Below are 24,114 nucleotides of genomic sequence, written 5' to 3'. Positions count from 1 at the left end.
GTGCTTTTTTACTGTGGCGTTGCTGTTTTCTTTGTTCTGCTTAATTTTCTACACTGAGTTCTTCTTGTTTATGAATATACTAGGGACTGCCAGAATGACAAACAAATCTGTCTTGGAAGAAGTACAGCTAGAAGGCTCCTTAGATGCAAGGATGGTGAGTGAGACTCTGCCTTACATACTTTGGACATGTTATCAGGAGGAACCAGTCCCTGGAGAAGGACATCATGCTTGGTCTCCTACTGTCCTGGGATTCCAATATCATGTAAATTATCCTTCATAGTGTCCCATATAACTTCAGGCTTTCTTCTTTTTTTTCCCCCCAATGTTTTTTCTGATTGTTTCTCAAACAAATTGGTGTTAAGAGATTTGTCCTCTGTTTCAGTAATTCTTTCTCCCATTGTTTCAATTCTACTTCTGTGTCCTTTGACTGAGTTATCCATTTCTGATATTTTATTGTTAATCTTCTGGATTTCTAGTTGCTGTTTTTGTATAATTTTCTATTTGTCTATTAAATTTGTCATTTTGTTCTTGTATTGTTTTCTTGCATTCGTCGAGGGTTTTGTCTGTGTTTCCTTGGTTATGTCTGTGTTTTCATTGATCTCTTTGAGGATCCTATATGTAAGCCTTCTGAATTTCTTATCAGGCAGTCCCAATGCCATCTCTTCCTTAGGAAGATTTTCTGCCCCTTTATTTTGGTCACTTGATTGAGCCACCTTTTCTTGTTTCTTTGTATAATTTGATATTGCCTGCTGTCTCCAAGACATTAAGGTTTTATTTTATTTATGATTTTGTTTTCTTTTGTTTTGTTCTGACAAATCAGAATGGGCATTCTCTCCAGTGAGAGAAGGGTGGGGTGAGTAGCTGGGAAGAGTGGGAGAGAAAAAGATTTTTAAAAAGTGGGAGAGGGGGCTGTATATTGCTCCAGGTTTGCTACATACCCTATCGGTCAGGTACTACCACTGGAGAGTCACCCTGTCTTTGGGTCCTGATATCCTCCCTGCTCTGCAAACGCTGAGATCTCTGAAGTTCTTGTTCTCCTTCCTGTACTTTCCCTCCTTAGCTCCAGTTTATGTCCTGCTCACTTTGCTTCACTCAGGGTACGTATTCACAATTTCTTTGTCTCCCATTCGAGTTCGCGATGTAGTCTTTCTACGGTCCTTACCTAGGGTCACTGCTGGATTTGTCTCAAAATGGCCAGCAAGGCACCTCTGCTCTGAATCTCTCTCTCTGCTCATTGTTGTCATTCAGTTTCTTTTTCCACTTGGCATTTGATCTAATTCTATAACTTTTCACTTGATGTTCAGGGTTCTAAGGTTGTCATTTGTATCTGTTACAATTTGTTTCTAAGATCTTTGCTGTAGAGGGACAGCGTGGTGCGTCTGAATAGGTCACCATCTTGAATCACAGCAGTAGGATTTTAGAGAGTTCTCATATTGGTTGGAGTTAAGATTGCTTTAGAAGATCATCAAAGGTTTTTATCTGTGTCGACGTGCATAGACTTGTATAGACTTCGGTAAACCCATACAAACCCAGGAGGGCCATATAGACCTGCTCAGATCTGCCGAGTTCCTGTTCTACAAAAAAATCAGTCCCCCAGAACGAGAGTAGAAAGACCTCTTCGTTCTCCCCATCACAACGCATACTGAGTTGAATACCATCCCTCCCCAAATTAATATCCACCCAGAACCTGTGAATGTGACCATATTTGCAAATAGGGTCTTTGCAGACATAAACAGGTTAACGTGAGACAATACTGGATTAGGGTGGGCCCTAAGTCCAATGACTGCTATCCTTATACGAAGAGTGAAATTTGGACATACAGACACAGGGGATACACGTGGGGAAAAAGGCCATGTGAAGATGAAGGTAGAGGTTGGAGAGATGCTTCCACAAGCCAAGGAAGACAAAGAATTCCTGGCAACCATCAGAAGCTAGGCAAGAGAGATGGATCAGATTCTCCCTCAGAGCCTCCAGAAGGAACTAACCCTGCTGAAACCTTGGTTTCTGACTTCTGGTCTCCTGAACTGTCAGAGAATGAATTTCTACTGTTTTAAGCCACCTAATTTGTGGTGACTTGTTACGGCAGCCCTAAGGAATTAATGCAAGAGGTTATGAAATAATCTAGGACATTTGTTCTTTCACTGTAAGGTGATACATTACCTTGTATTTGGGTATGGTTTTCAGAAGTTCTTTCACTGGGACATCTGTGCCAACCACACCGAGAAGAATGCCTTTTGATCTCTGTTGAAAATGAGCATTAAACAAAAACAACAGTAAGTTAACTTGATAGAAGAAACAAAACCATTTGAGAAGTCACAGATCACTGTCTGGTGCCTTCCCTAACTTTACAGAGATTGAGGTTCGAGGATTGAGGATTGAGGTTTAACCCATATCTCCAAGAGCGACCATCTATATCCCTGCCCCAACTCAAAATATTACTATACAAGGATATTAGCTTCTCAGGCCAAACATTAACTACTACAAAACCCAACAGAAATTCATACCAAGACACCCTAATAACATGCCTCTTCTCTTTCTCTTGAAAATTAAAAATTGACAAAAAGTTTCAGTAGCTAAGGACTACAATCAATCAGTTTCTCCTATGAAAGCTTTTTATAGGAAAGACTTAGCATGTTAACTGCTTTCTCAAATTACACCACCATCTGGTGCCCAGAAGAGAGATCCAATAGCCCTGAAATCTTCAGCAGGAAGTTGGAACCAAGGACTAAAGTGAAGGAATAGGCCTCCAGGCTTCCAGTTTCCAAGGCAGATGATCAATGTGATGAGCTGACACTGTCTGGTGTCAGAAACACCAATGGGAAGAAGATACAAATTGATAAAGTCTATTGTTTCTTTTTGGGCTTATAGAGAGTTGAGCAGTGTCCTCTAAAATTCATGTCCACCTGGAACCACAGGATATAACTGTATTTGGAAATAGGTCTTTGAAGATGTAATTAGCCTAAGAGTTTGAGATGAAATCATCCTGCGATTTAGGTTAGGACCTTAATCCAGTGACTGGTGTCCTTATGACGAGAGGAGAGACATAAAGGGACACACAGAGAGAAGAAGGCCCTGTGAAGGCAGAGGCAGAGATGGGAGTGATGCTACCGCAAGCCAAAGACTACCCAGAGGCACCAGAAGCTGGAAGAGGTCGGGAAGGATTATCCCCTACAGCCTTCAGAAGGAGGATGAACCTGCCACACTATGGTTTTACACTCCTGGACCCCAGAACTGTGAGAGCATAAATTTCTGTTCTTTCAGCCACCCAGTTTGTGGTACTCTGTTACAGCATCCCGGGGCACTAACAAAGCCTGGTCACTATAAATCTGGAAGGTCTTCCCACCATGGATTCTCTCTGGAGTTTGTCCTTCTAAGCGGTTAAGTGGTCATCTAACCTTAAATTTTGGAAGGGTGCTGAAGGTGCTGCATTCTCAGAATGATGCCTGCTTGAATTTTCCTCATCTATATTTGAATTAAAAAAAAAAAAAAAATTTTTTTTTTTTTTATATTTGAATTTAGGAGCCCTGGTGGCAGCAGTTAAATGTTTGGCTGCTAACTGAAAGGTTGGTGATTCAGACCCATCAGCTGCTCCGTGGGAGAAAAGACCTAGTGATCTGCTCCTGTAAAGACTGCAGCCTAGGAAACCCTATAGGGCAGTCCTACTCTTGTTTTACAGGGTCACTTTGAGTAGGAATTGACTCGATGGCACACAACAACAACAACATGTTTGATTTAGTGAGTCTATCTGCAGGAAGAAGCAATAAGGAAAACTTACAAACCCTCTATCCTTTAAAATAAAAAAAAAGGCAACAGAGTTTGAGTCAGAAGGGATCTGAGAAAACAACCCTTCTAGCATCGAGGACAGAGCATGGCCACTATACTCACGGTTTCGTTCTGCTTACTAAACACAGGCATGGCCACTGTGGTCATCAGGACGAGGCCCTGATCGTCAGCAAGCTGGGTGGAGAAAGAAAAACTGGTTACTGGGGCTATATGGATGCCGCTGGTATGGAGGCCATCTCCCTTGAACAGCACATCCTTTGCTGAGCAGGGGCTGTGAAGACAGGTTAAGTGTCCACTCAAGTCTTTGGCCCAGGAGGGAGCTCGCTGTCCCTCTACCTCCATTTGCAGATGAGGGCCCCAGCCTCCAGCTGGGAAAACAAGTTCAGTTGCCATCAATAACTCCAGCTGCTTTGTTTACTGCTTTCATCCATTTTAGTCGAAATAGGGCCTCGTTTGATCTTAGCGATTGGTTTTATTTTATTACCACAGATTGATTTTACACTTTTACTCCCCAGACATTTATGTTCATTCTAAGCAAAATTAATATTTCTTATTGAAAACCGAGGAACAGCTAGCATGAATGTAAGGAGCCTTGGGAGAGTCCACTGCTGAAAACAATGGAAGCTAGAAGCATGTATTCGCCCCAAGGTAGGCGAGTCAAGGCCCTTTTGGAAGTCCACTAATCTGAGTGCTAGTAACAAATGGAGACCAAACCAAACCAACAACAACCAAAAAAAAAAAAAAAAAAAGGCAAAATAAAAAATAACTGATCACCTGACCTCTAAAGTCATTGCGAAGAAGCCCACCATCTCTCCTGGAAGAATAACCCTTGTCATATGGCACATGTACACCTTCTGAATTATGAAAAGACATATTGAGATCCATCATCACATTTGCTTTTCACACAATTTTGGGGACAGGCAGGGAACCCCTACTCTGCCCCAATAAGAAATGGGAAAACAGAATCCTGGAATGCAGTGGGCTCTGGTCCAAGACAAACCTGAGTCTGATTCGCAGCTTTGCAACTTTATAAACGGTATGACCTTAAGTTTCCATTTTCTTGTACAAAATAACATTAACTATTTCCCAGCATTGTTGTTGTGAAGATTACATGTGAAACTACCTAACACGGGACCTGGTATATGGATGCACTCTAGGATACTACTTTCCTTTCTTTGCCTTCAAGGTCACACAGCTGGTAAGTAAAACCAAACCTGTTGCTGATCAGTCAATTTAGACTCATAGTGACCCTGTAGCACAGAGTAGAACTGCCCCATAGGGTTTCCAAGAAGCAGCTGGTGGATTCAAACTGCCGACCTTTCGATTAACAGCTGAGCTCTTAACCACTGCACCACCAGGGCTTTGGCCAGTGAGTAGCAGAGTCCAAAGCCAGGCTAATACGCACCAAAAGAGGCCTGGCAAGTCTGCTGGGAGAAGGACACTTCCTGGTTTCACGGCCCATTCAAGCCTCAAATGAAGCAGTCCTTGAACTAGAAATCCACCATTCCAGTCTAGAGTCTTTTCTGGTGTTTGGGTACTCCTCCTTTATGGCTTTAGCATCAGAAAACAATCAGGTGTTGCTCCCTCAGCCTTCTTGGGAAGAGGCATTATAAAGAGAAGATCCAAAAGTCTAAGCATTTGAAGCTCCTAGAGATTGGCTGACCTGTTGGGTAAAGGTCTTTAAACTTGTCCCATCTTCTACCAACCCTGTTCTTTCAAAAGATTCTTCAAGCTATAGAGCCTTGCTACTTGCTATGTGGTACACAGGACAGTAGCACCTGAATGCTTGTTAGAAATGCATAATCCCAGGCCCCACTCGGACCCACTGAATCCGAATCTTTATTTTAATAATTAGTATATATATTAAACACCACTTATCTGTCAGTTTGCTGTACTGTGGTGGCTTGTGTGTTGCTATGGTACCGGAAGCTATGCCACTGGTATTTCAAACACCAGCAGGGTCAACCATGGTGGACAGGTTTCAGCACAGCTTCCAGACTAAAACTAGGAAGAACGACCTGGTGATCTACTTCCAAAAATTAGCAAGTTAAAGCCCTATGGATCATAACAGAATATTACTGTCCAATATAGCTCAGGAAGATGAGCCCCCTAGATTGAAAGGCATTCAAAATACACAGTGGCTGCAACGATGGACTTAAGCATGCTAGTGATCACGAAGATGGTACAGGACCGTGCAACACTTCATTCTTTTGTACGTGGGGTCCCCATAAGTCAGAGCTGACTTGACATGCATATTAAACTTCACAGAGTATTGCTATAGGGCAATCCTTCCCACCTCACCTCCATCAATAATCAAGATAACTAAAGAGAAGCTGGCAGGTGTTGGAAACAACTCCCCAAAATATGTGCCATATCTATATCAAGATGAGTCTATATTCCCCCATGACAGGAAAACAAGGCAAGAATTTCATGGTCCTTCAAGGACTGGGAATTCAAGGTAGTCACATGACTACTGGGAGCTGTCTGTCTTTGTCACAATATTAATAACCAGATAATATTAACTATGTGATGATGTTGACATTTATTGTTGCCAAGGGCCAAAGTTAACCAGTATATTAACAGTTTATGGAAACACGGTTCCAACATCTTGTTGAAAATACTTAAGAGTATACTATGGCTGCCACTGGGGACATGCAAGGCCATTTTCAAAGGACAAACCAACCCATGGTAAACATCTCTCTCAGAATTAGAGGTCTTCCCATATTTGGACTCCTTGATTAATTGTTAATGCTATGAAGAAAACTGACTTGAACTGATCCATAACCCTGGACAACTTCCACTGAACTCAAAAAGTTCAAGCAATGCCAACATGTATCATGGATGAAATCAAAACATACCACAGACAATAATGAGAAATGAAGCTTTTTTTTTTTTTCTGCAACCAGTAAAAATCAGTTATAAATCACTCACAATTGTCCTGGCACAAACATGAGATCATGGGATACTAACTTTAAAATATTTAGCGAGAATATAGTATCAACTTCACTCGGGCTAATTCCAAGTGTAATTACTGCATCATTACTCAAAAAAAAAAAAAGTCCCATAATACAGGAAAACCTATGAATGCCAGAACCTGTATAAAGTGGAAACCAGTCAGAGAAGGAAAACTCAAATATTTTCCACTAAAACAATTGAAAGAAAAGTGGTAAGACTGCACCCTGTCAGTGGCGGAAAACTTGCGAGACCCAGAAAGACAAGGCACTCCCGTTGAGTTCTGGCTCTCACAGGTTTCACTGTACCGCATGTCTCATGAACCCAGCCCCAGGTACACAAAGGAAATGCAGTGAGCTACGTCCAGCCCCCGTTCGCACGTGGTGCTATGAATCTCAAATACCCTTCTCTGATGGGGGCAGGGGCGGTTCTGGCCCAACTTTACATTCCCCCATGACAAGCACAACAAGGCTAGAGCCCTAACCTGAAGGCACCCCAGTGTCTACCAGCACATCAGGGTGGCCGTGAGGGCTGTCAGGAGCCTGGAAATACCACTTGCTCAACATTTAAATGCTCTTCTGCCCCCTGCACCAGCAGCTCCATCATCCCTGGGGTCCGCAGCTCTGGGCTCCGTGGATGTTAAAGCATTTCATGGAGAAGGAACATCAGTTTGCAAGATCATGTGCACTGTGAGCACTTTGAGATCAAAAGGCATTCTGTCCCCCTGCCACAGGAAACAGCAGCCAGGGGCAAAAGCTCTGTTTCCAGACCACCAAGCAGAAGTTATGCAGCCAACTGTGGCCAGGAACCCTCTATCCCCACACAGTAGGGGGTCCCTGCTTTTCTGTGGCCCCCCAACCTGTACCGGCTATTGAGGCAAGAGTCATCACTTATGATTCATACATGTGGCTTCCAAGAAAAATGCAGACACAGAGTCAACACTCATTTTCCAAAGGGTAGGGATGGGACAGGGGCTCACGCCATGGCCCATCTGGGCAAAATCCCGTTCATTGAAGTCCAAGTGGGAATCCTAAAATGAACTGCCATTCAATCACCCTTGCCCAGGCTTTGAACAGGCCTCCCAATGGCTTGGTTGTGGTGCCGTGTTGTATAATAAGTGTATATTATTCCATATCCTTCATTTCCTATGTTACATAATGGGGACTGTTCTGGTATCAAAGGAAATGATGAATAATAATACTGAACATCTGGTTTATAAAACACAAACTTGCTCAACAGATTGACTGCTTCCTGTCAGCTCCCCCAGTTAACTGTGCATGTGGGCTCATATGAATATGCATTTGGATTCATGTCCAAGTACATGCAGCAATGCCAGTTCTTGACTCCTAATGCTTGATTAGTTCCCCCTGATGACCCGAGTCGGCAATCAGCACAGCCCACGGATGTGGCCCCAGATGGGACACCACCATATTTAGGGTCTAGGAATTTTGCCGCAGGTCTAGCTGTTTATTCTCTGATTCACTGATTCCCTCAATGAGCAATCCCTGAGCATCAGCTACGTGCCAAGTTCCATGACATGTGCTGGGAAGACAACTTGGAATAAGACATGGGCCTTACCCCCAAGGAACCCAAGTCCATTTGGGGAGGCACAAAAGCTAATGTGGTAGAAGAGGAAGAGCCAGCTGGGGCTGGCACACTGGATCTCACTAAGGGTGAGGAGAGGCTACCCTTTACAGGTCTAACTTAAACTAACACAGAAACTTCCAGCATTTATTGTTTTCTGTCAGGGTTTGTTAGTTTCAGAATGCTTCCTGGAAGTCAGTTTGACAACATCAGGAACAAGCTCCCTGTTACAAATAGCTTCATTTCAGCTGCCTTCATCCCTAAGAACACCACCAGTCATGTTTTTTTTTTTTCCCCCCTCATGATTGGGTTACTTGAGTCATCAGCTTTCCATGTTTGCCCAAAAGAGTTTTCCCTTTTTGCCCCAATGAGCATCAACTGGATTTCTGAATCTTACAAGAGCAGAGTCCTGACTCACATAGGTGACAATTTTGGTAAATGATCCAGGTAACTCTAGAGACTCACTGAGGTGATCCAAGGGCCATACACCACCCACACAGAGAAGGAACTTGTGAGGAACAGAAGGCCAAAGGGAAAGAGTCACAACATTCCTCCTCACGAGGGAGGAAATCGAGGAACCCACAAAGTACCCAGACACTGAATGGCAATGACCAGTCTTTATGATGGTATAAGAAATATTTTTATTAGGATTTTATGTCAAGCTTTCACAATTAGAAGTTCGGCTGCTTTGAAAAATAATAGCCTAGGTGAGCAATGGGTAGGTGAGAAGTCACAGAGCCACAGGTTAGGGCTGTGCTAGGACAGAGATGCAAGAACCTGCAGGGAGAGAGACCAGAAGGGAGACAGGTTGCACGCATGCACTGGTGCCTCAGGAGGCCCCTCTGCACTGGGACCAGTCCTGGCTACAGTGCTGCCGAGGTAACCACCACCTCTGAAGGAAACCTGTCTTGCTCGCCTCCTTTCCATCTCTCCTTTCAAAGGAAGCCTTCCAGGGCTGGCGGCAGGACCCTTTACTTGTCCTGCACCTGGAGACCCCTGGGAGTGTATGCCAAACCCCAGAGAATGGAGGTGAGCTGGACCCTGGCTCCAAGAAGACATTCAAGTGAGTTAAGGGCAGCACAGTTGGCAGCCCACTCAAGGGCTGCCGGGTGGTTTTCAGCAGAGCTTCCTGCCAGAACTGCTCAACCCTGGAGGCTTGGGCTCAAAAGAAAGGTTGTGCGCAAATGGGGATCTCAGCTCAGGAAAGGGACTGGCTCTAAGTCAAGAAGGAAAGTCATTATTAACTCTCCTCAAATATCATACTTCTATATTTTGCTCCTCTTGGTTTTATAGATTTTACTTTCCTTATTAAAGTTGATCAACATATTGACTTTGTTAATACAGTAAACCATGTAAATGTAATACATAAAATACATATTTCATATATTTGTGCACACAGTTTGTGAGTACATGCTTGTGTTTGTGCCATGTGTCCCTTTCAACGCCTGTGAACACCAACTTGCACTACATGAAAAGACACTGCTACCCTCTAGTGGCAGGAAGGATGAACTGTAGGTACAAGGCCCAGGGAGACAAAAAGTTCTTTCTAGAGTATGGCCTTCACCAGTTAAAATGTGTTTAAAGGGTAGACCAAAACCAAAAAATCAAATTCGTTTTCATCAAGTCAATTCTGACTCATAGCAACCCTACAGGGCAGAGTAAACTGCCCCATAGGATTTCCAAGGAGCAGCTGGTGGATTCAAACTGTTGACCTTTTGGTTCACAGTAGAGCTCTCAACCACTGTACCATCAGAGCTTCAAATGGTAGAAAATGTGACTTAACTATCTATTCAGTTGAAGCAAAGGCAGGCTCTATCAACTATTAGATCTTTCAACAGCCTTTGCCTTGACAGGAAAGGTTTAGTGCTAAGAAGTGGAAACACACAGCTATGTACATCCTTAAATACCAGATGAAACAATTTGAAATGAGACCCATTGTTGAAATGTGCAGGATTTGACAATGAGCTGGAAGTATGGAGAAGGAGAGGTTCTTTCACATCCGCTTTCTCCAGTGCAGTGGATCAGAAGAGAAGCCAACCCCTTAGAGCATCCTCTCCTCTTGAGCCATTCTCTGGATAGCACACGGTGAGGGGCAACAGGAATAGTGTGCGAAGAGAAAAACAGTACCCGTGTCCATCCAGTTCTCACACTCCATGGTGAGGGGACGGCAGGATAGCAGAAAGTCATCAGAACAACACTGTACAAATTAGTTAGTAAGAGCACCAGGGAGAACAGCAGGGAAGCAAAGGTCTGGAAAAGGGGCATGAGACGACTGCATGGCTATGTGGAGACCCTCCACAGCAAAAATTCCTAGACCTTTCCCTTCTACTCCTTGACCAAAACAGTCCTCTGTGTACCTACCCCTTTTAATGCCTATCTTCTTGCCACCCCCTCAAAAAAAATTCCTCATCCCACCCCCTTCCATCATCACAACACCCCCATCCTCAATAAAAAACAAAAAAACCCAAACCCATTGCTGTCGAGTTGATTCCGACTCACGGCGACCCTCTACTGGATAGAGATATCAGGAAAAGAAACTATACTCAATGCTGCACTTTTACTGAGTACAAGCAGAAGGACGTTTTCTCCAGAAACACACCCCTGGTGGAAACAGATACTCTTCAGAGGGGGAACAAAGGCAAGAATTCACAGAAACGCAGCAAGTAAATTGCATTGGTACATCTCATGCCCCAAAGGCAAGCACATCGACGCTGTCTACTTGGCTAATAGTAACATTATCTAAGGCTGTGAATTTTACTTCCATATTCTTCAGAGTTCCACTGTTGTTACTGAGAATTATGAGACACGCCGGTGGCTTCAATTGTGGCCAGTTTTAAATGAGAAGCTTCAGATACATAAAAAAACAAAACAAACCCACTGCCATTGAGTCGATTCCGACTCATAGCCACCATATAGGACAGAGCAGAACTGTCCCATAGAGTTTTTCCAAGGAGCGCCTGGTGGATTCAAACCGCCGACCCTTTGGTTAAGCAGCTGTAGCACTTAACCACTACACCACCAGGGTTTCCTTACATATGCACATTTAAAAATTCATTTACTCACTAATCTAAGCAGACATTTTGAAATGGGAAGGGAAAGAAAGACTAGTTTGTTTCAGTGATACAAACAGAAGACTCCTAAGTCACCAACGGTATTTACTTTTGGGTATCTTTCTTTGATTAACTCTAAGAGTAATTCTACTAGAATTTTTTCTGAGAATTTTTATCCAGGTGCAGAACCTGCAGATAACCTCTGTGAAAACATTAAGGACTAAATCTCCATAGTCAACATGGATAGTTCTCAAAGAATAATTAGAAAATGAAGCAAGTTGCAGAAGGATACACACCGTATGAAACCATTTCTGTAAAAATTTAAACACAAAAAACAATGCTATATACTGGTTACAGGTACATACAGCTATTGACAAATCTATCCAACACAGATAGGTAGCATGCAAAGTTTTAGCTATCGGGTTCCCACAGAAAATCAACTGCACGTTCAAAGTGGGTGGTTTCAGGGGAGTGTAATAAAGAGGCTATTTACAAAGGTGTGGGCAGGATGCAGGGTGCCCCCAAAGGGGCGGTGCAGTGCCTGTGTGCTAGTCACAGTGGGGGCCTGTTATCATTCCTACACACAAGCAGAGATGGGGAAGGAGCAATTGCTGGGTCCCGAGATAGAGCAGCTCTGCGTCTAGAGGCATCTGGAGGCAGCTGTCACCTCCCAGTGAAGAACACAGTCAACCCATGGCAAGCTTGCTACTATTTGCAATGTTTCTTTTCATAATATGGTAAAATATTTGTATTTCCTAAATCTGGGTGGTGGGTACATAACTGTATTTCTTGAAATTATTCTCCTCTTTACATGTACTTAAAATTTTTAATACTAAGAACCTCCCATAAATTCTCACCTACAGAAAGCATTTTATAAATAAAGTCACCAATAGCTTATGCTTGCAATGAAGAGCAATGCCTTAAAAAAAAAAAACTTATTTAAAAAACCCCTTTTGGTATAAAGATCAAAATAGTTCTTTAAACCAGGGTAACATTTTAGAGTGAAAATATTTATCAGAATAAAGTTTCAATCTTCAGGGTTAAACATATTATATTTGGCGATAGAAATGCTGTATCTCTGTTAAGTATTTTGGATTTTTTTTTTAAATAACATTAGACTTAGAAAAGTCAGGCATTTTCTGAACAAAGGAAAGCTGGTTCTTTCAATGTAAGAAGGATAAGTTGTCCATCTTTTATGACATGACTCAGATGAACCGCTGCCTTTAAAAATCTAGGCAAATGAAGAACACCAACCATTGTTTAGATTACCATTAGGCACTGGCATTTTTCAACATTTTTGTAGAGTGTCTGAATCCTAAATAATGTGAGGCACTAACAAAGTAGCAGTGGAGAAGAGGAACTAAGAAGAAAACTAACACCCAAGTAACAGTCCCCCTTGCTTTTGCACTTAGAAGTCTTGGTGAAATGGGTTCACTCAGTCCTTGAGAGAGCTACGGACATAATATTTTGCTTTTAGTCAAGACAGAATTCTCTTTCTCACTGAATCATTGTTGCTTGCCTCTGGTCTTGGGGGATCCTGAATGCTTTTGAGATTTCAATGTATTTTAAGTTGTGTAAATATGAAAGTAAACAGATTTTCCTCTTTGGGCTTTAACTGCATCTTGTATGAACTAGAGAGTTGGGCTTGTTCTCTTTTGTTCACAACCTTAAGAAAACTTTGTGAATGATAATGGGAGATAACATTGGAACATCTGTACAAGAATCTAAGAACAGCTTTCTTCTAATAAAATTGTTATAATTGACAGAAATTATTATGTTAAATTTTTTGGTGTTGCTAAAATATGTCAATAAGCAGTGAATATGTTTTGTAAGTAAATACCTAGATAAAGGAGGTGACTGTCTTTGACTGGGAACACCTATATCAATAAAGCCATGTGCAAGGCAATATTACAGATTAACATTTCTGAAAACTGTCTTAGGAAACTGCTGTTTCGGGGGGCACAACATGCCTATTTCAAGAATACCCAGTCATCATGACAAAGAGAATTATCAGGGGGCACTTCCTTTTGCCCAGTATTCATGATGAGTTTTGGCACATAACTGATCCCTTCTTATGGCCGAGCATTTGCATTTTCACAAATGTGGCTGAGACACCTCCCAAATAGATGCCTGAAAACCCAGCCAAATGTCGGACCTTCGGGGCCCTGGGACAAAACCTTCCCCTTCTTTAAAGACCCCCTGGAAAGCTGCTTCCTCCATAAAATCTTCCCTAACTAAGTGGAAATGGCAACCAGATGTTCTCCAACTTCACTACAAAGATCATCATATTTACTCTATAACCGAAGATACCATCTAGGACCAAATTTGTGCAAATTGTTAATAACGCAAAGTCACCGAGCACTGCGGCGGGAAGGGACGCTGGGAAGACTGTGGATACTGTGAACTTCCAGGGCAGAAGCTGGGAGTGACTCTTTTTATCGATAGCATTTAACATAAAAAAAAAAAAATTTTTTTTTTTTTTTTACATAGAGCCTAGTATATAAGAAGTGTTCAGCAAATGGTCCTGGAATGAATTTATTCCAACCAGCCCTTTTATTTAATTTATAAATGAGGTTCAGACAGTAAAGAAAATCACAGTGAACTGGTATTAAAATTGGGACAAGACTCAAGGTTAGTGCTCTTATATATTTGCAGCCACTACTTGCTCATGGGGTTGTTTGGTTTTTGGGTTACTTGCTCATGGCTTCTCAGTGTCTTCGTATCCTGCACCCATGCCAGTGTGGTTAGGCTTAGACTGTAAGCAAGCTGTGAAAAGCTGGTGCCTACACGTTACTGCTAACCCTGGCGGCATAGTGGTTAAGTGCTACGGCTGCTAACCAAAGGGTCAGCAGTTCCAATCCGCCAGGCGCTCCTTGGAAACTCTATGGGGCAGTTCTACTCTGTCCTATAGGGTCGCTATGAGTCGGAATCGACTCGACAGCACTGGGTTTGGTTTACATGTTACTGCTGATAGCGCAGAAGGTTTATGGTGTCCAGTTGATGTCACAATGTGAAACAAAATATCTTTCTTTTTTTAACCAGATTAGTCGAGCATTGTGACTCCCACAGAGAAGCACAGAAAGGAGAAAAATACGAGCTCCAGAAGCAAACGGACCTGAATTAACATCCCAGAGCAGGCTACTCAAACTTGCTGAGTCATTTTCATTTTATCCATCCTTCTTTCTATCTATTCATCCATCCACCCATCCATTCATCCTCCACTTCTCCACTGCCAAACACAGCTTAATTATTGCCAAACACTGCTTTAAATGTTTTACATCTAATATATGGCTTTTTATCATTGAATTTAACACTGAGATAGACCTGGCCGTGTTTATGCTCATTTTACAGGTGCAGAAATTGAAGATAAAGCATCCAAGTACCTTGCTCCAGGTCACAGAAGGCAGTAGAGAAGGGATCTGAGCCTTGGCCTGCCTGATACTAGAGTCCCTGCCCTTATCATCCTGTCCTCAGCCTCCTGCTTTTTTAGAGCACGGAGACAAATGTCAGGTTTTGCCTTAAGCAGCTTAGAGTGCACTGAAAGAGGCAACTGAACAAATCATTCTTAAAATAGGAACAGCCCCAGAGTTTCCTGGGAGGAATAAGTGTAATTGTACATAAAAGCATCTAGCACAGTGCTGGCACAGCAGATAGGTGCTCTTGATCTCCAAGGACCATTCCAGGTTAGAGGAATGTCAAAAGTTTCTTAGAAATCCACCACTGCTCTACCAACTTTCAACTTTATCTATCTCTCCATTCAAATGATATAAACTATCCCATGACAGACCGTTATGGCCTTAACAGCTGGAGTCCCAGGGTGCTTGGAGGTTTGGGGTCACCCAGAGATGCCTCAGAAAAGAGGCCTGATGATCTACTACTCTAACGCGTATGTGTCACCATGCATCGGAATCAACTCAAAGGCAATTGTTTTTTGTACTTTAGAGAGCAGTTTGGGGGTTAACTGTGGTTACGGGTATTAAAGGGGGTTGGGAAGGAAATTGTTGAGGAGAAAAGAGATCAGGCAAGAAAGGACAGACATTCAAGAGGCATCCAGCCTCCAAATCATCTAATGCGTCCCAGGCCTGGACAAATACCGATGGGTCCTATCCAAGCACACAGGACTCATGATTCATCAAGTGGTTCAATTTTGTGAGTCATTTTTGGAAAAAGAAAATCCATACCATGGCATTAGTTCTCTGCCTGACATTTTTCTACCTCATGAAACTAAGCTGGGTTTTCCAAAATCCTTCTAGTTAATTTGAAGGGATAAACATCTAACTTTCTGTTTTTGAACTGCTTGGTAGCCTTGCTGTGTGGGATTGCATGAACTGCTCCAGTTTACCCCAGAGGGTCATTTCAGTTGAATACTTTGGCATAAGATGTTCAGCAGCTCATAAGGAGCCATCATTCCAGTTCTCCTGGAACTGGGCTACATCTGGCTTTGTAATGAATATATATCCATTAATTGGGGGTCGGACCTGTAAATGGCACGACTGGAAAAAGGAGCAGGCCACTGAACTATGAGCAGACCAACAAATATGTGACTCTATTCAGTAAGAAAAACTAAAAAGGAGTCCTGGTGGTGCAGTGGTTAAGCACTCGGCTGCTAACCAGAGGTTGGTTGTTAGAACCCACCAGCTGCTCCACAGAAGACAGACGTGGCAGTCTACTTCTGTAAAGATACGCAGCCTTCGAAACCCTACAGGGTACTTCTAGCCTGTCACACCGGGTTGCTATGAGTTGGAATCGACTTGACAGCAATGGGTTTGGTTTTTTTGTTTGTTTTCTTTTCATTAAAATGGCCACTTTTCCAATTTTAATGTGTAGAAACAATACAGGTGGACAAATTCCATCAATGAAAATTAAAATTGTTTTGTATTTAAAGATGGTGACCAAAAAAAAGAAAGGAAGGAAGCAAAGGCTGTGCCTGTGAGAGCAGAGCTCATGTGTTTTCTCTTGAGTAACTCATGGTATTTAACCATTACAACTGATGTACAGGAAACCCCCTACCGTGAGGACCTAAAAAGTCAGATTAAAATCACTGATGATGATTTCACATTGATTTGACTTAAGATTTATATTTTGACATAGATTCGGTTTTCAAGTTTTTGTCATTGAAGTGCACTGACTTTGATTTGCCACTCTGCTGGGACCAACCGTGTTCGTCATTACCCTCTCATGTGCTCTCTCTTTCCCTCTCCTCTGAGCTCACAGAAACATAGTAACGCAATCAGAAAAACGATGCATTCTGAGTCAAGTACACACGTTCCGGGTTGCCTAATTCTTTACTCCATGAAGGAATTCCACGCAGTTGTCCTTGAAGCAATACCCTCTTACAAGGCCTTGATGATAAAATTTGGATTCGTGAATTGCTTTTGCAAGAAACATTTAGGGAGTCAAGGAATGGACACCGGGGTTTCAAATTGATCAAGAAATACGGGGAAGGACACCACAAAATGGCAATCCAATTCTTTGACTTCAAGATTGCCTTTAGAGTCAACAGAAATGACCTACAGTATTGCATCCAAAAGCGAGAAAATGAAAACATCAGGTGTCCTGAGTTGTCTCCTTCAAGACTGTCCCCAGGCTTAATATTCAACATGCTAATATCAATGCAATAATATCCCAGTTCGCTGGGCTCTTCTCAGTCCTCTGCCTTTCTTTCCATAGGAAAGAAGGCTGTGTATATTTCTTTGGGAATGTAAGAACAGTTGAGATCAAAACGTGTTTTTTTCAAAAGCCATTGTTTTAATTCAGATGTTCCCCTTACTTTCAAAAGAAAAGGCCGTTTCATTTTAGCAATGTTATGAGTAGAATCTGGATTGTTTTCAGGCCCCAAGAGAGACGTATTTTATAGTTGTTGTGCTTGATTCAAATGAATAGTATTAAAAAAAAAAAAAAATCACGTATCTTAAATAAATGAGAAGTTTTGAAATTTAAGACTTTGAATTCCTAAGACGCTAGAAACTAAGTTGGGGACTGGAAAATACTCACATAGTAGAGATTTTCAAATCAATTCTTGGTTTTTGGCTTTACAAATACCTGGTTCTTTCCCTTTTTTTTTTAAGTATCAGAATGATTCAGTATTCCAAAACCATTTCTGCTTTATTTTTCTCAAATTGATCTATATTAAACAAGATATAACACTACTAGCACCATTAGAAGTATTACTGCTCCTTCCAGAGGCAGCATTACCTCCAGCGAGCACTTAGTGTGGGGGGCCCGGGGGCATTCTGCATGCGCTTCTCGGGACAGTGCTGAAGGGAGAAGAGTCTTCATCCCATTTATGATGAAGAGCGAACCAAGGCTTGGGGTGATGGTGCACAGCTCAAGGTAACCAGGGAGGGCTGGTGGGCTGGGCCTCAACTCTACCTCCAGCCAGCTCTGCGTCTCTGAACCACTGGGATCTCCCACCTCTGCTATCAGAGTGAAATACCTCCATTCTGATACAGTGAACAGATGACAAAGTCCTAGACTGCTCTGTAAGAACAGTCTCCAAATACCAAATTGGGCATCCTGCTTCATTTTTCACACTTTCAAGCCAAGGTGGCCCTTTCTTCCAACTGGTTCCTCCACTGGGGTTGAGTAAAATTCACAATACCTGCCACTTGGGGGGCAGTTCTTGAGTTTAACCAAGCACCTGCTGTTTTCCTGGATTTCCCAGGCTGGGATCAATGTTGCTCTAAGCATCTGCCACTGAATGGGCCTTTGGCTAGAAATCAAATAGTGATTTCTACTTCTGGTAAGAATTAACAATTACTGATAAATAAAGGTACTTTTTAGGCTTGTCCTATGCAAGACAGCGAGTCATCTATAAATTGTTATCCTTCTGATTAGAGCTGCCTGTACCAAGAATCAACACGACTGTATGTATACTTTCACAACCAAGTTTGGGTTTTCCACTCTTCCATTTGATTGTTTCTGGGGAAAGTTGGACTCAGCCAACAATTGTTAGGTTAACCCTTGTTAGCCTATTCTATTTAATATATTTATTAACAATGCATTTAGTTCATTATTATTATAAATATAATCATTTACTTATAAAAATAACAGAGGCTCATTGTACAGGATTTGAAAACTACATAAATGTATTAAGAAGAAACAAAATAAATACTTGTCCTTCTACCACTAGCAAATGTTCACTGTTAAACATGTCTATGTTCAGCTGTTTGTACGTGTACACAGACACACACGTACACAATAGAAGCATAATGTACACCCAACGTTATATTCTGATTTTAAACTTACCTTCCATTCTCACATTATTAAATCTCCTTTTAACCCATCGTTCTGTAATGGCTTGCTAATATTCCACCCATTGGAGGTGCAGTAGCTTTTGCAAGCACTTTCCTATTGCTGGGTATTTTGGCTCTTCTTATCCTTATTATAACTAAAATAAATAAAATTGCAAGTAACTGACCAACTTAGACTACATCCCCCAAAAGAGAATTATTGGGTAAAACATACAAGTGTGATATTTCCTCATACTCGATATGTGCTGGCAATGTTTTCTTCAGGCTTTTTTTTTTTAACCAATTTTCATGCCTAACTAAAAAAAAAAAAAAAGAAAAATTAAACCACCTTATTTTTTCATAAATTAATCCTTGTTTTTGCCTTACTTTTCTCCTGATTATAAAAATAGGGTATATGAGGGGAGGGAGGGAGGGTGGGAGAGGGTTTTTTACTGATTAACTAGTAGATAAGAACTGCTTTAGGTGAAGGGAAGGACAACACTCAATACGTGGAAGGTCAGCTCAACTGGACTGGACCAAAAGCAAAGAAGTTTCCGGGATAAACTGAATGCTTCAAAGGTCAGCGGAGCAAGGGCGGGGGTTTGGGAACCATGGTTTAGGGGACTTCTAAGTCAATTGGCAAAATAATTCTATTATGAAAACATTCTGCATCCCACTTTGAAATGTGGTGTCTGGGGTCTTAAATGCTAACAAGCGGCCATCTAAGATGCATCAATTGGTCTCAACCCACCTGGATCAAAGGAGAATGAAGAACACCAAGGTCACACGATAACTAAGAGCCCAAGAGACAGAAAGGGCCACATGAACCAGAGACCTACATTATCCTGAGACCAGAAGAACTAGTTGGTGCCCGGCCACAATCGATGACTGCCCTGACAGGGAGCACAACAGAGAACCCCTGAGGGAGCAGGAGATCAGTGGGATGCAGACCCCAAATTCTCATAAAAAGACCATACTTAACGGTCTGACTGAGACTAGAGGAATCCCAGCGGTCATGGTCCCCAAACCTTCTGTTGGCCCAGGACAGGAACCATCCCCGAAGACAACTCATCAGACATGAAAGGGACTGGACAGTGGGTAGGAGAGAGATGCTGATGAAGAGTGAGCTAATTATATCAGGTGGACACTTGCGACTGTGTTGGCAGCTCCTGTCTGGAAGGGGGATGGGAGGATGGAGAGAGTTGGAAGCTGGCAAAATTGTCAGGGAAGGAGAGACTGGAAGGGCTGACTCATTAGGGAGAGAGCAAGTGGGAGTACGGAGTAAGGTGTATATAAACTTATATGTGACAGTCTGACTTGATTTGTAAACTTTCACTTGAAGCTCAATAAAAGTTAATAAAATAAAAATATTAAAAAAATACAGTATAAATGCTATAACATTTCAAATAGATATGAAAATGAGATAAAATCCGAGTCTTTTATTCCATACAAACACAGACACATGTTACAAGGTTGTTCTAAATTAACAAATTGTTTCTTTTATTTAAGAAATGCAAATAGCACCCCGCACTGAAACAGAGCTCCATGGCCCCCTAGCAACAAGCCCGGGGCTTCAGCTAGGGCTTCTCACTGCTGCCCATTCGTAATCAGGAAGGCGTGTACTTTGAATGTGAGGGTTTTGTATTCATTTATTTATGGTCTTATATGCAGAGTTGGACAGGGCCATGGAAAAGGGGTCAGCCCAAACTCCTATGTGTATGAAACTTGCACAGTTCACCCCCTTCCTTGGCAGCAGAGTAGCCCGCCTGAGCTGCCAGCCACAGACACACTCACACAGAACTACAGCAGAGAACAAAATATTTGGTTATATGACCATCACTTTGGTTGAGCAATACCCCATCTCTCAGATTTCCAAGGAGTCCATCGCACCGGCCACTGGAAGAGCGGAAGTAGCTGGGCTTGCTCTGGTGTCTGTTTACGCTGCCTTGGTTCACAAAACGGATCCACTAATTTAAACTATTGTCTGTTGTGCTCCTATCATCTTTCAGCCGTGAGTACAGTCAATCTAAACATCTCCTGCTTGGGCACGAATATCAAAGATGCCTGTATATGCTCCTATAAAATGGTCACTGGTAAGGAGAAGAACAGGGTTATGAAAGCAAGAAACCGTAGCTTACACACAAAGCAAATAAAAGTAAGAGCAAATGAGTCCTCACCCGGCAGTTTCGCACTTCATTTGCATTGACTTAGCTGGTTATATAGCTGTAATGAGCCACTAAACTCGCTAGACCTGCAGCTCCACAGAAACAGCGCCTTTGCACACTTTCAATTTTCTATTTTCAATGACGGTTAATTCAACCTTTCAACGTGCAGAGGTTCAATGAGGCGAGGAATGACAAATGATGCCCCTTGAATGGTGAAAGCTGATCCCACTGAGATAAGAGCTACGCCAGATGCTACTTGCACAAGTTCGTACCCAAAGAACGAAACAAAAAAACCCTCCCCCCCAAAAAAACAGAGAGTAAAAGTAGAAGAAAAAAACTTCAGATAAATGAATACTTCGGTTTATTCCCCCCACCCCCTAAATATAAACAAGGAAACAAAATACAAATGGATTTAGGATCCCATTTACTCTTGGGGGGGACGGGGGATGGATTAATAAAACAACTCCATCTTGAAAGAAAACCCCCAAATCAACCTCCATTTAAGAAACTAATTTATGCCCTCCTGAGTCCTCATACAAGTTAAGCTGCACAGAGTATCACAGCAGGCGTAGAACAACAGACCTGGAACCCTGCTGTGTTTGTTCTAGAAGGCAAGTTAAGCTCTTCCTAACAGGAAACAAAACACACAGTCGAGCTATTAACAGGGATCATTTTGCCATACTGTACAGCCTTGAATGCATCAATCGCTGTTCCAAACAGGATTAGAAATGTGGTTTTCTTTAACTATGGTTTTGAAGAAAATGCTTATGTTATGGCTGCTGAGAATTCTCAGGCTGATATTAACCAATATAGTGCCAATCAAGACACAGAACACCTACCAAGCCTTCAAGAAAGTCTTTGGCAAATTCCAGATTTGGGTGAACACAACACAAAATGAAGCAAAGAGTGCCAGTGTCTGGAAAAGTTAACACTCATAAAGAGCCAAATTTAGAATTCCCCAAAGAGTACTACTTTTGACTTCAAATATCCAAGGCCCCCCGCTCTACAGTGATTTAATTAACTATGCAATAAATGATTGATATCTAATTTGTATGGGCAGGACCTACCTGAATTAATACACAGTTTGAAAAATGGACTATTTTTACCATGTATAACTACTGAACATACATTTGCAAATGGCTTGGGTAATTCTGCTATGTTATTATTATAAAATGGGATCTCTCAATAATTTTTGTAGAAGTCAGGAAGTACCATGTTGGGGAAAAAAGACAAGTCTTTCTCACATCGTACCTCTTTAACTTGTTGAATTCAAGGACACTCAAACCACTGGCGAAATCAGTTCAGTTTTCACCCAAAAGTGCAGCTCTGCGATGACTTGAAGATCTTGGTCCGTATTGCTACATGGTTTCTAACTAAGGCTTCAGGATACTGTCTACAACATTTGGTGAAAACACTTAACACTCATCAGGTGTGTCACCAGCTAGTCCCACCCTGATGTTATATCAAGGGTTGAAATGTATAGTTTAGGAATTATCCCTGATGTGCCTAAGAATCACCGGAAAAACAAAACAAAATAAAACTTGCAAACAATTCTTCTAGAAAATAATCATAAGGAGCTACAGGAGAAGTTTTGAAAGACCCTCAAAATATTTGAATCACGAAAATCATAATTTACAGACAACCATCATTAATGGTTGCTAAGAGGGACACTCAACGGGACATTTTCAGCTGTAGACCAGCCAAGAGATTAAAATAAGCATGCTTACAGAGACATAACTATTTAAAATATTTATGGAGAAAACAGTTACAGATGATACAAAGACAGATTCCAACAAAAACACAGCACTAATGCAGACACCATGTGGTCCAATGTATGCGCTCATGACCTCATGTGAAAGACAGGCTGAGAGGTAGTGGCTGGAGATGACTCCCTTTTACCTCCAGAACTACAGGTGGCTCCCTTTTACCTCCAGAACTACAAAGTCTTGGGTTTGGAAGGGGCTCATTACAATCACATCCACAAATGGGTGAAATCTGTAGGAAAGAAATAGCTCAAAATGATCGTGTCTGAGAGCCTCTGGTTTACTGGCGTTGAAAGCCCAACATCCATTTCTTTCTGACTCAATGTATAAAGGTGTGGTCAGTTAATAGAGGTTTGAATGAAATAAAAGGAGCACCAAATACCTTCTTGGCTTTTCTGTCATCTCCAAAGTTTTCTCTAGGCTTGAGTCAGAACCCAAAAGTAAAATGAAGGGGTCTGAAGTCAGCACATCATATATAAAAAAAAAATAAAATCAAATAACTGCTCTCATAATCTGCTCTCGAGCATCAGGGGCCAAGCCAAGCCAATCCAACAGGTAACAGGAGCTCTAAATGTTGTTAACAATGACCATATGTCAGGCTCTGTGCTAGGCAGGAGTAAGAGACAACTCTCACAGCAAAACTGGGAAGTTAGCATCATCATCCCTGTTAAATAAATAAGGACTCTCAGGTTCAGAGAGCTTAAGTAACTTGCTCATCATCACAAAGGAACGAACTAGTTTGGAACCCATCACATTCTTTTGCTGGTTAAGCGGCAAGATAATATTTTTGAGGGTAATGGATGCTTGTAAGACTGTCATTCTTCTAGCCAAAGTCTCTGCAAGTGTCAAGGAAGCATGAGGAGGGGCAGGGACACTGGTATGTCACCAGAGGAGACTTGCAGCCCCGAGGGAGGATGCATTCAATCTTCACCATCCCTCTCCTCAACTCTTGTCACCCTCCAGCCTAGATACTAAACATTGACATTCAAGGTCTTTCTCCAAAGAGCTGAATTGCCCAGAAATCACCCCCAAAGATCTCTGAAAACATTGCATACAGGCTCCCCGCCCCCGCCTTAGGCACAGTGGTTAAGAGCTCAGGCTGCTAACCAAGAGGTCAGCAGTTCGAATCCACCAGCCGCTCCTTGGAAACCCTATGGGGCAGTTCTACTCTGTCCTATAGGGTCACCATGAGTCGGAATTGACTCAACAGCAACAGGTCTGTTTTTTTTTTTTTTTTTTTTTTTTTTAATATTTTGAAAGGTAAATATCTTTAAGTTGTCACAATGAGGGAGGGGAGTGTATAGCCATGGTGGCTTACAGAAAGCAGAAAGATTACTTGTTATATAGGAGTGGCAGAAGAAGTCCCTTGGGTTGTCTAAAATCTTTTGGAGACAAGGAAAGAATTAGGAAACCCATTGGCGCATCTTCCTCAACTCTGGGCTTCATGTGATGATAGTATTGCGGACTCGCCTTGCAGGGCACGTGATGTGAGCCAGTCCATTATGACAGAAAGAAAGAGTACAATGAGCTAAACGTGACTGAAGAATTCTATGTCCCAGCAGCAATTATTATTATCATAGTCTGC

The 24,114-nt window shown here is 42.0% G+C and overlaps 1 protein-coding gene across 4 annotated transcripts in view; it reads right to left on the bottom strand.

Annotated features, from left to right (window-relative positions):
- The window catches only part of CACNA2D3 (calcium voltage-gated channel auxiliary subunit alpha2delta 3), a 1,053,043-nt gene that overhangs the window by 254,563 nt on the left and 774,366 nt on the right, over window positions 1–24,114 (bottom strand). For all 4 annotated transcript variants that reach the window (XM_049863210.1, XM_049863213.1, XM_049863211.1 and 1 more), the window contains 2 exons: window positions 3,886–3,957; window positions 2,161–2,241 (listed from right to left, as the gene is read on the bottom strand). In XM_049863210.1, the coding sequence (XP_049719167.1) occupies window positions 2,161–2,241; window positions 3,886–3,957 (153 nt within the window). The remainder of the gene's footprint in view (window positions 1–2,160; window positions 2,242–3,885; window positions 3,958–24,114) is intronic.

This window comes from Elephas maximus, chromosome 20, assembly GCF_024166365.1.
Source record: "Elephas maximus indicus isolate mEleMax1 chromosome 20, mEleMax1 primary haplotype, whole genome shotgun sequence".
NCBI lineage: Eukaryota > Metazoa > Chordata > Mammalia > Proboscidea > Elephantidae > Elephas > Elephas maximus.
Note: the sequence above shows the minus strand (reverse complement) of the source record. Positions and strands in the feature narration are given on the sequence as shown.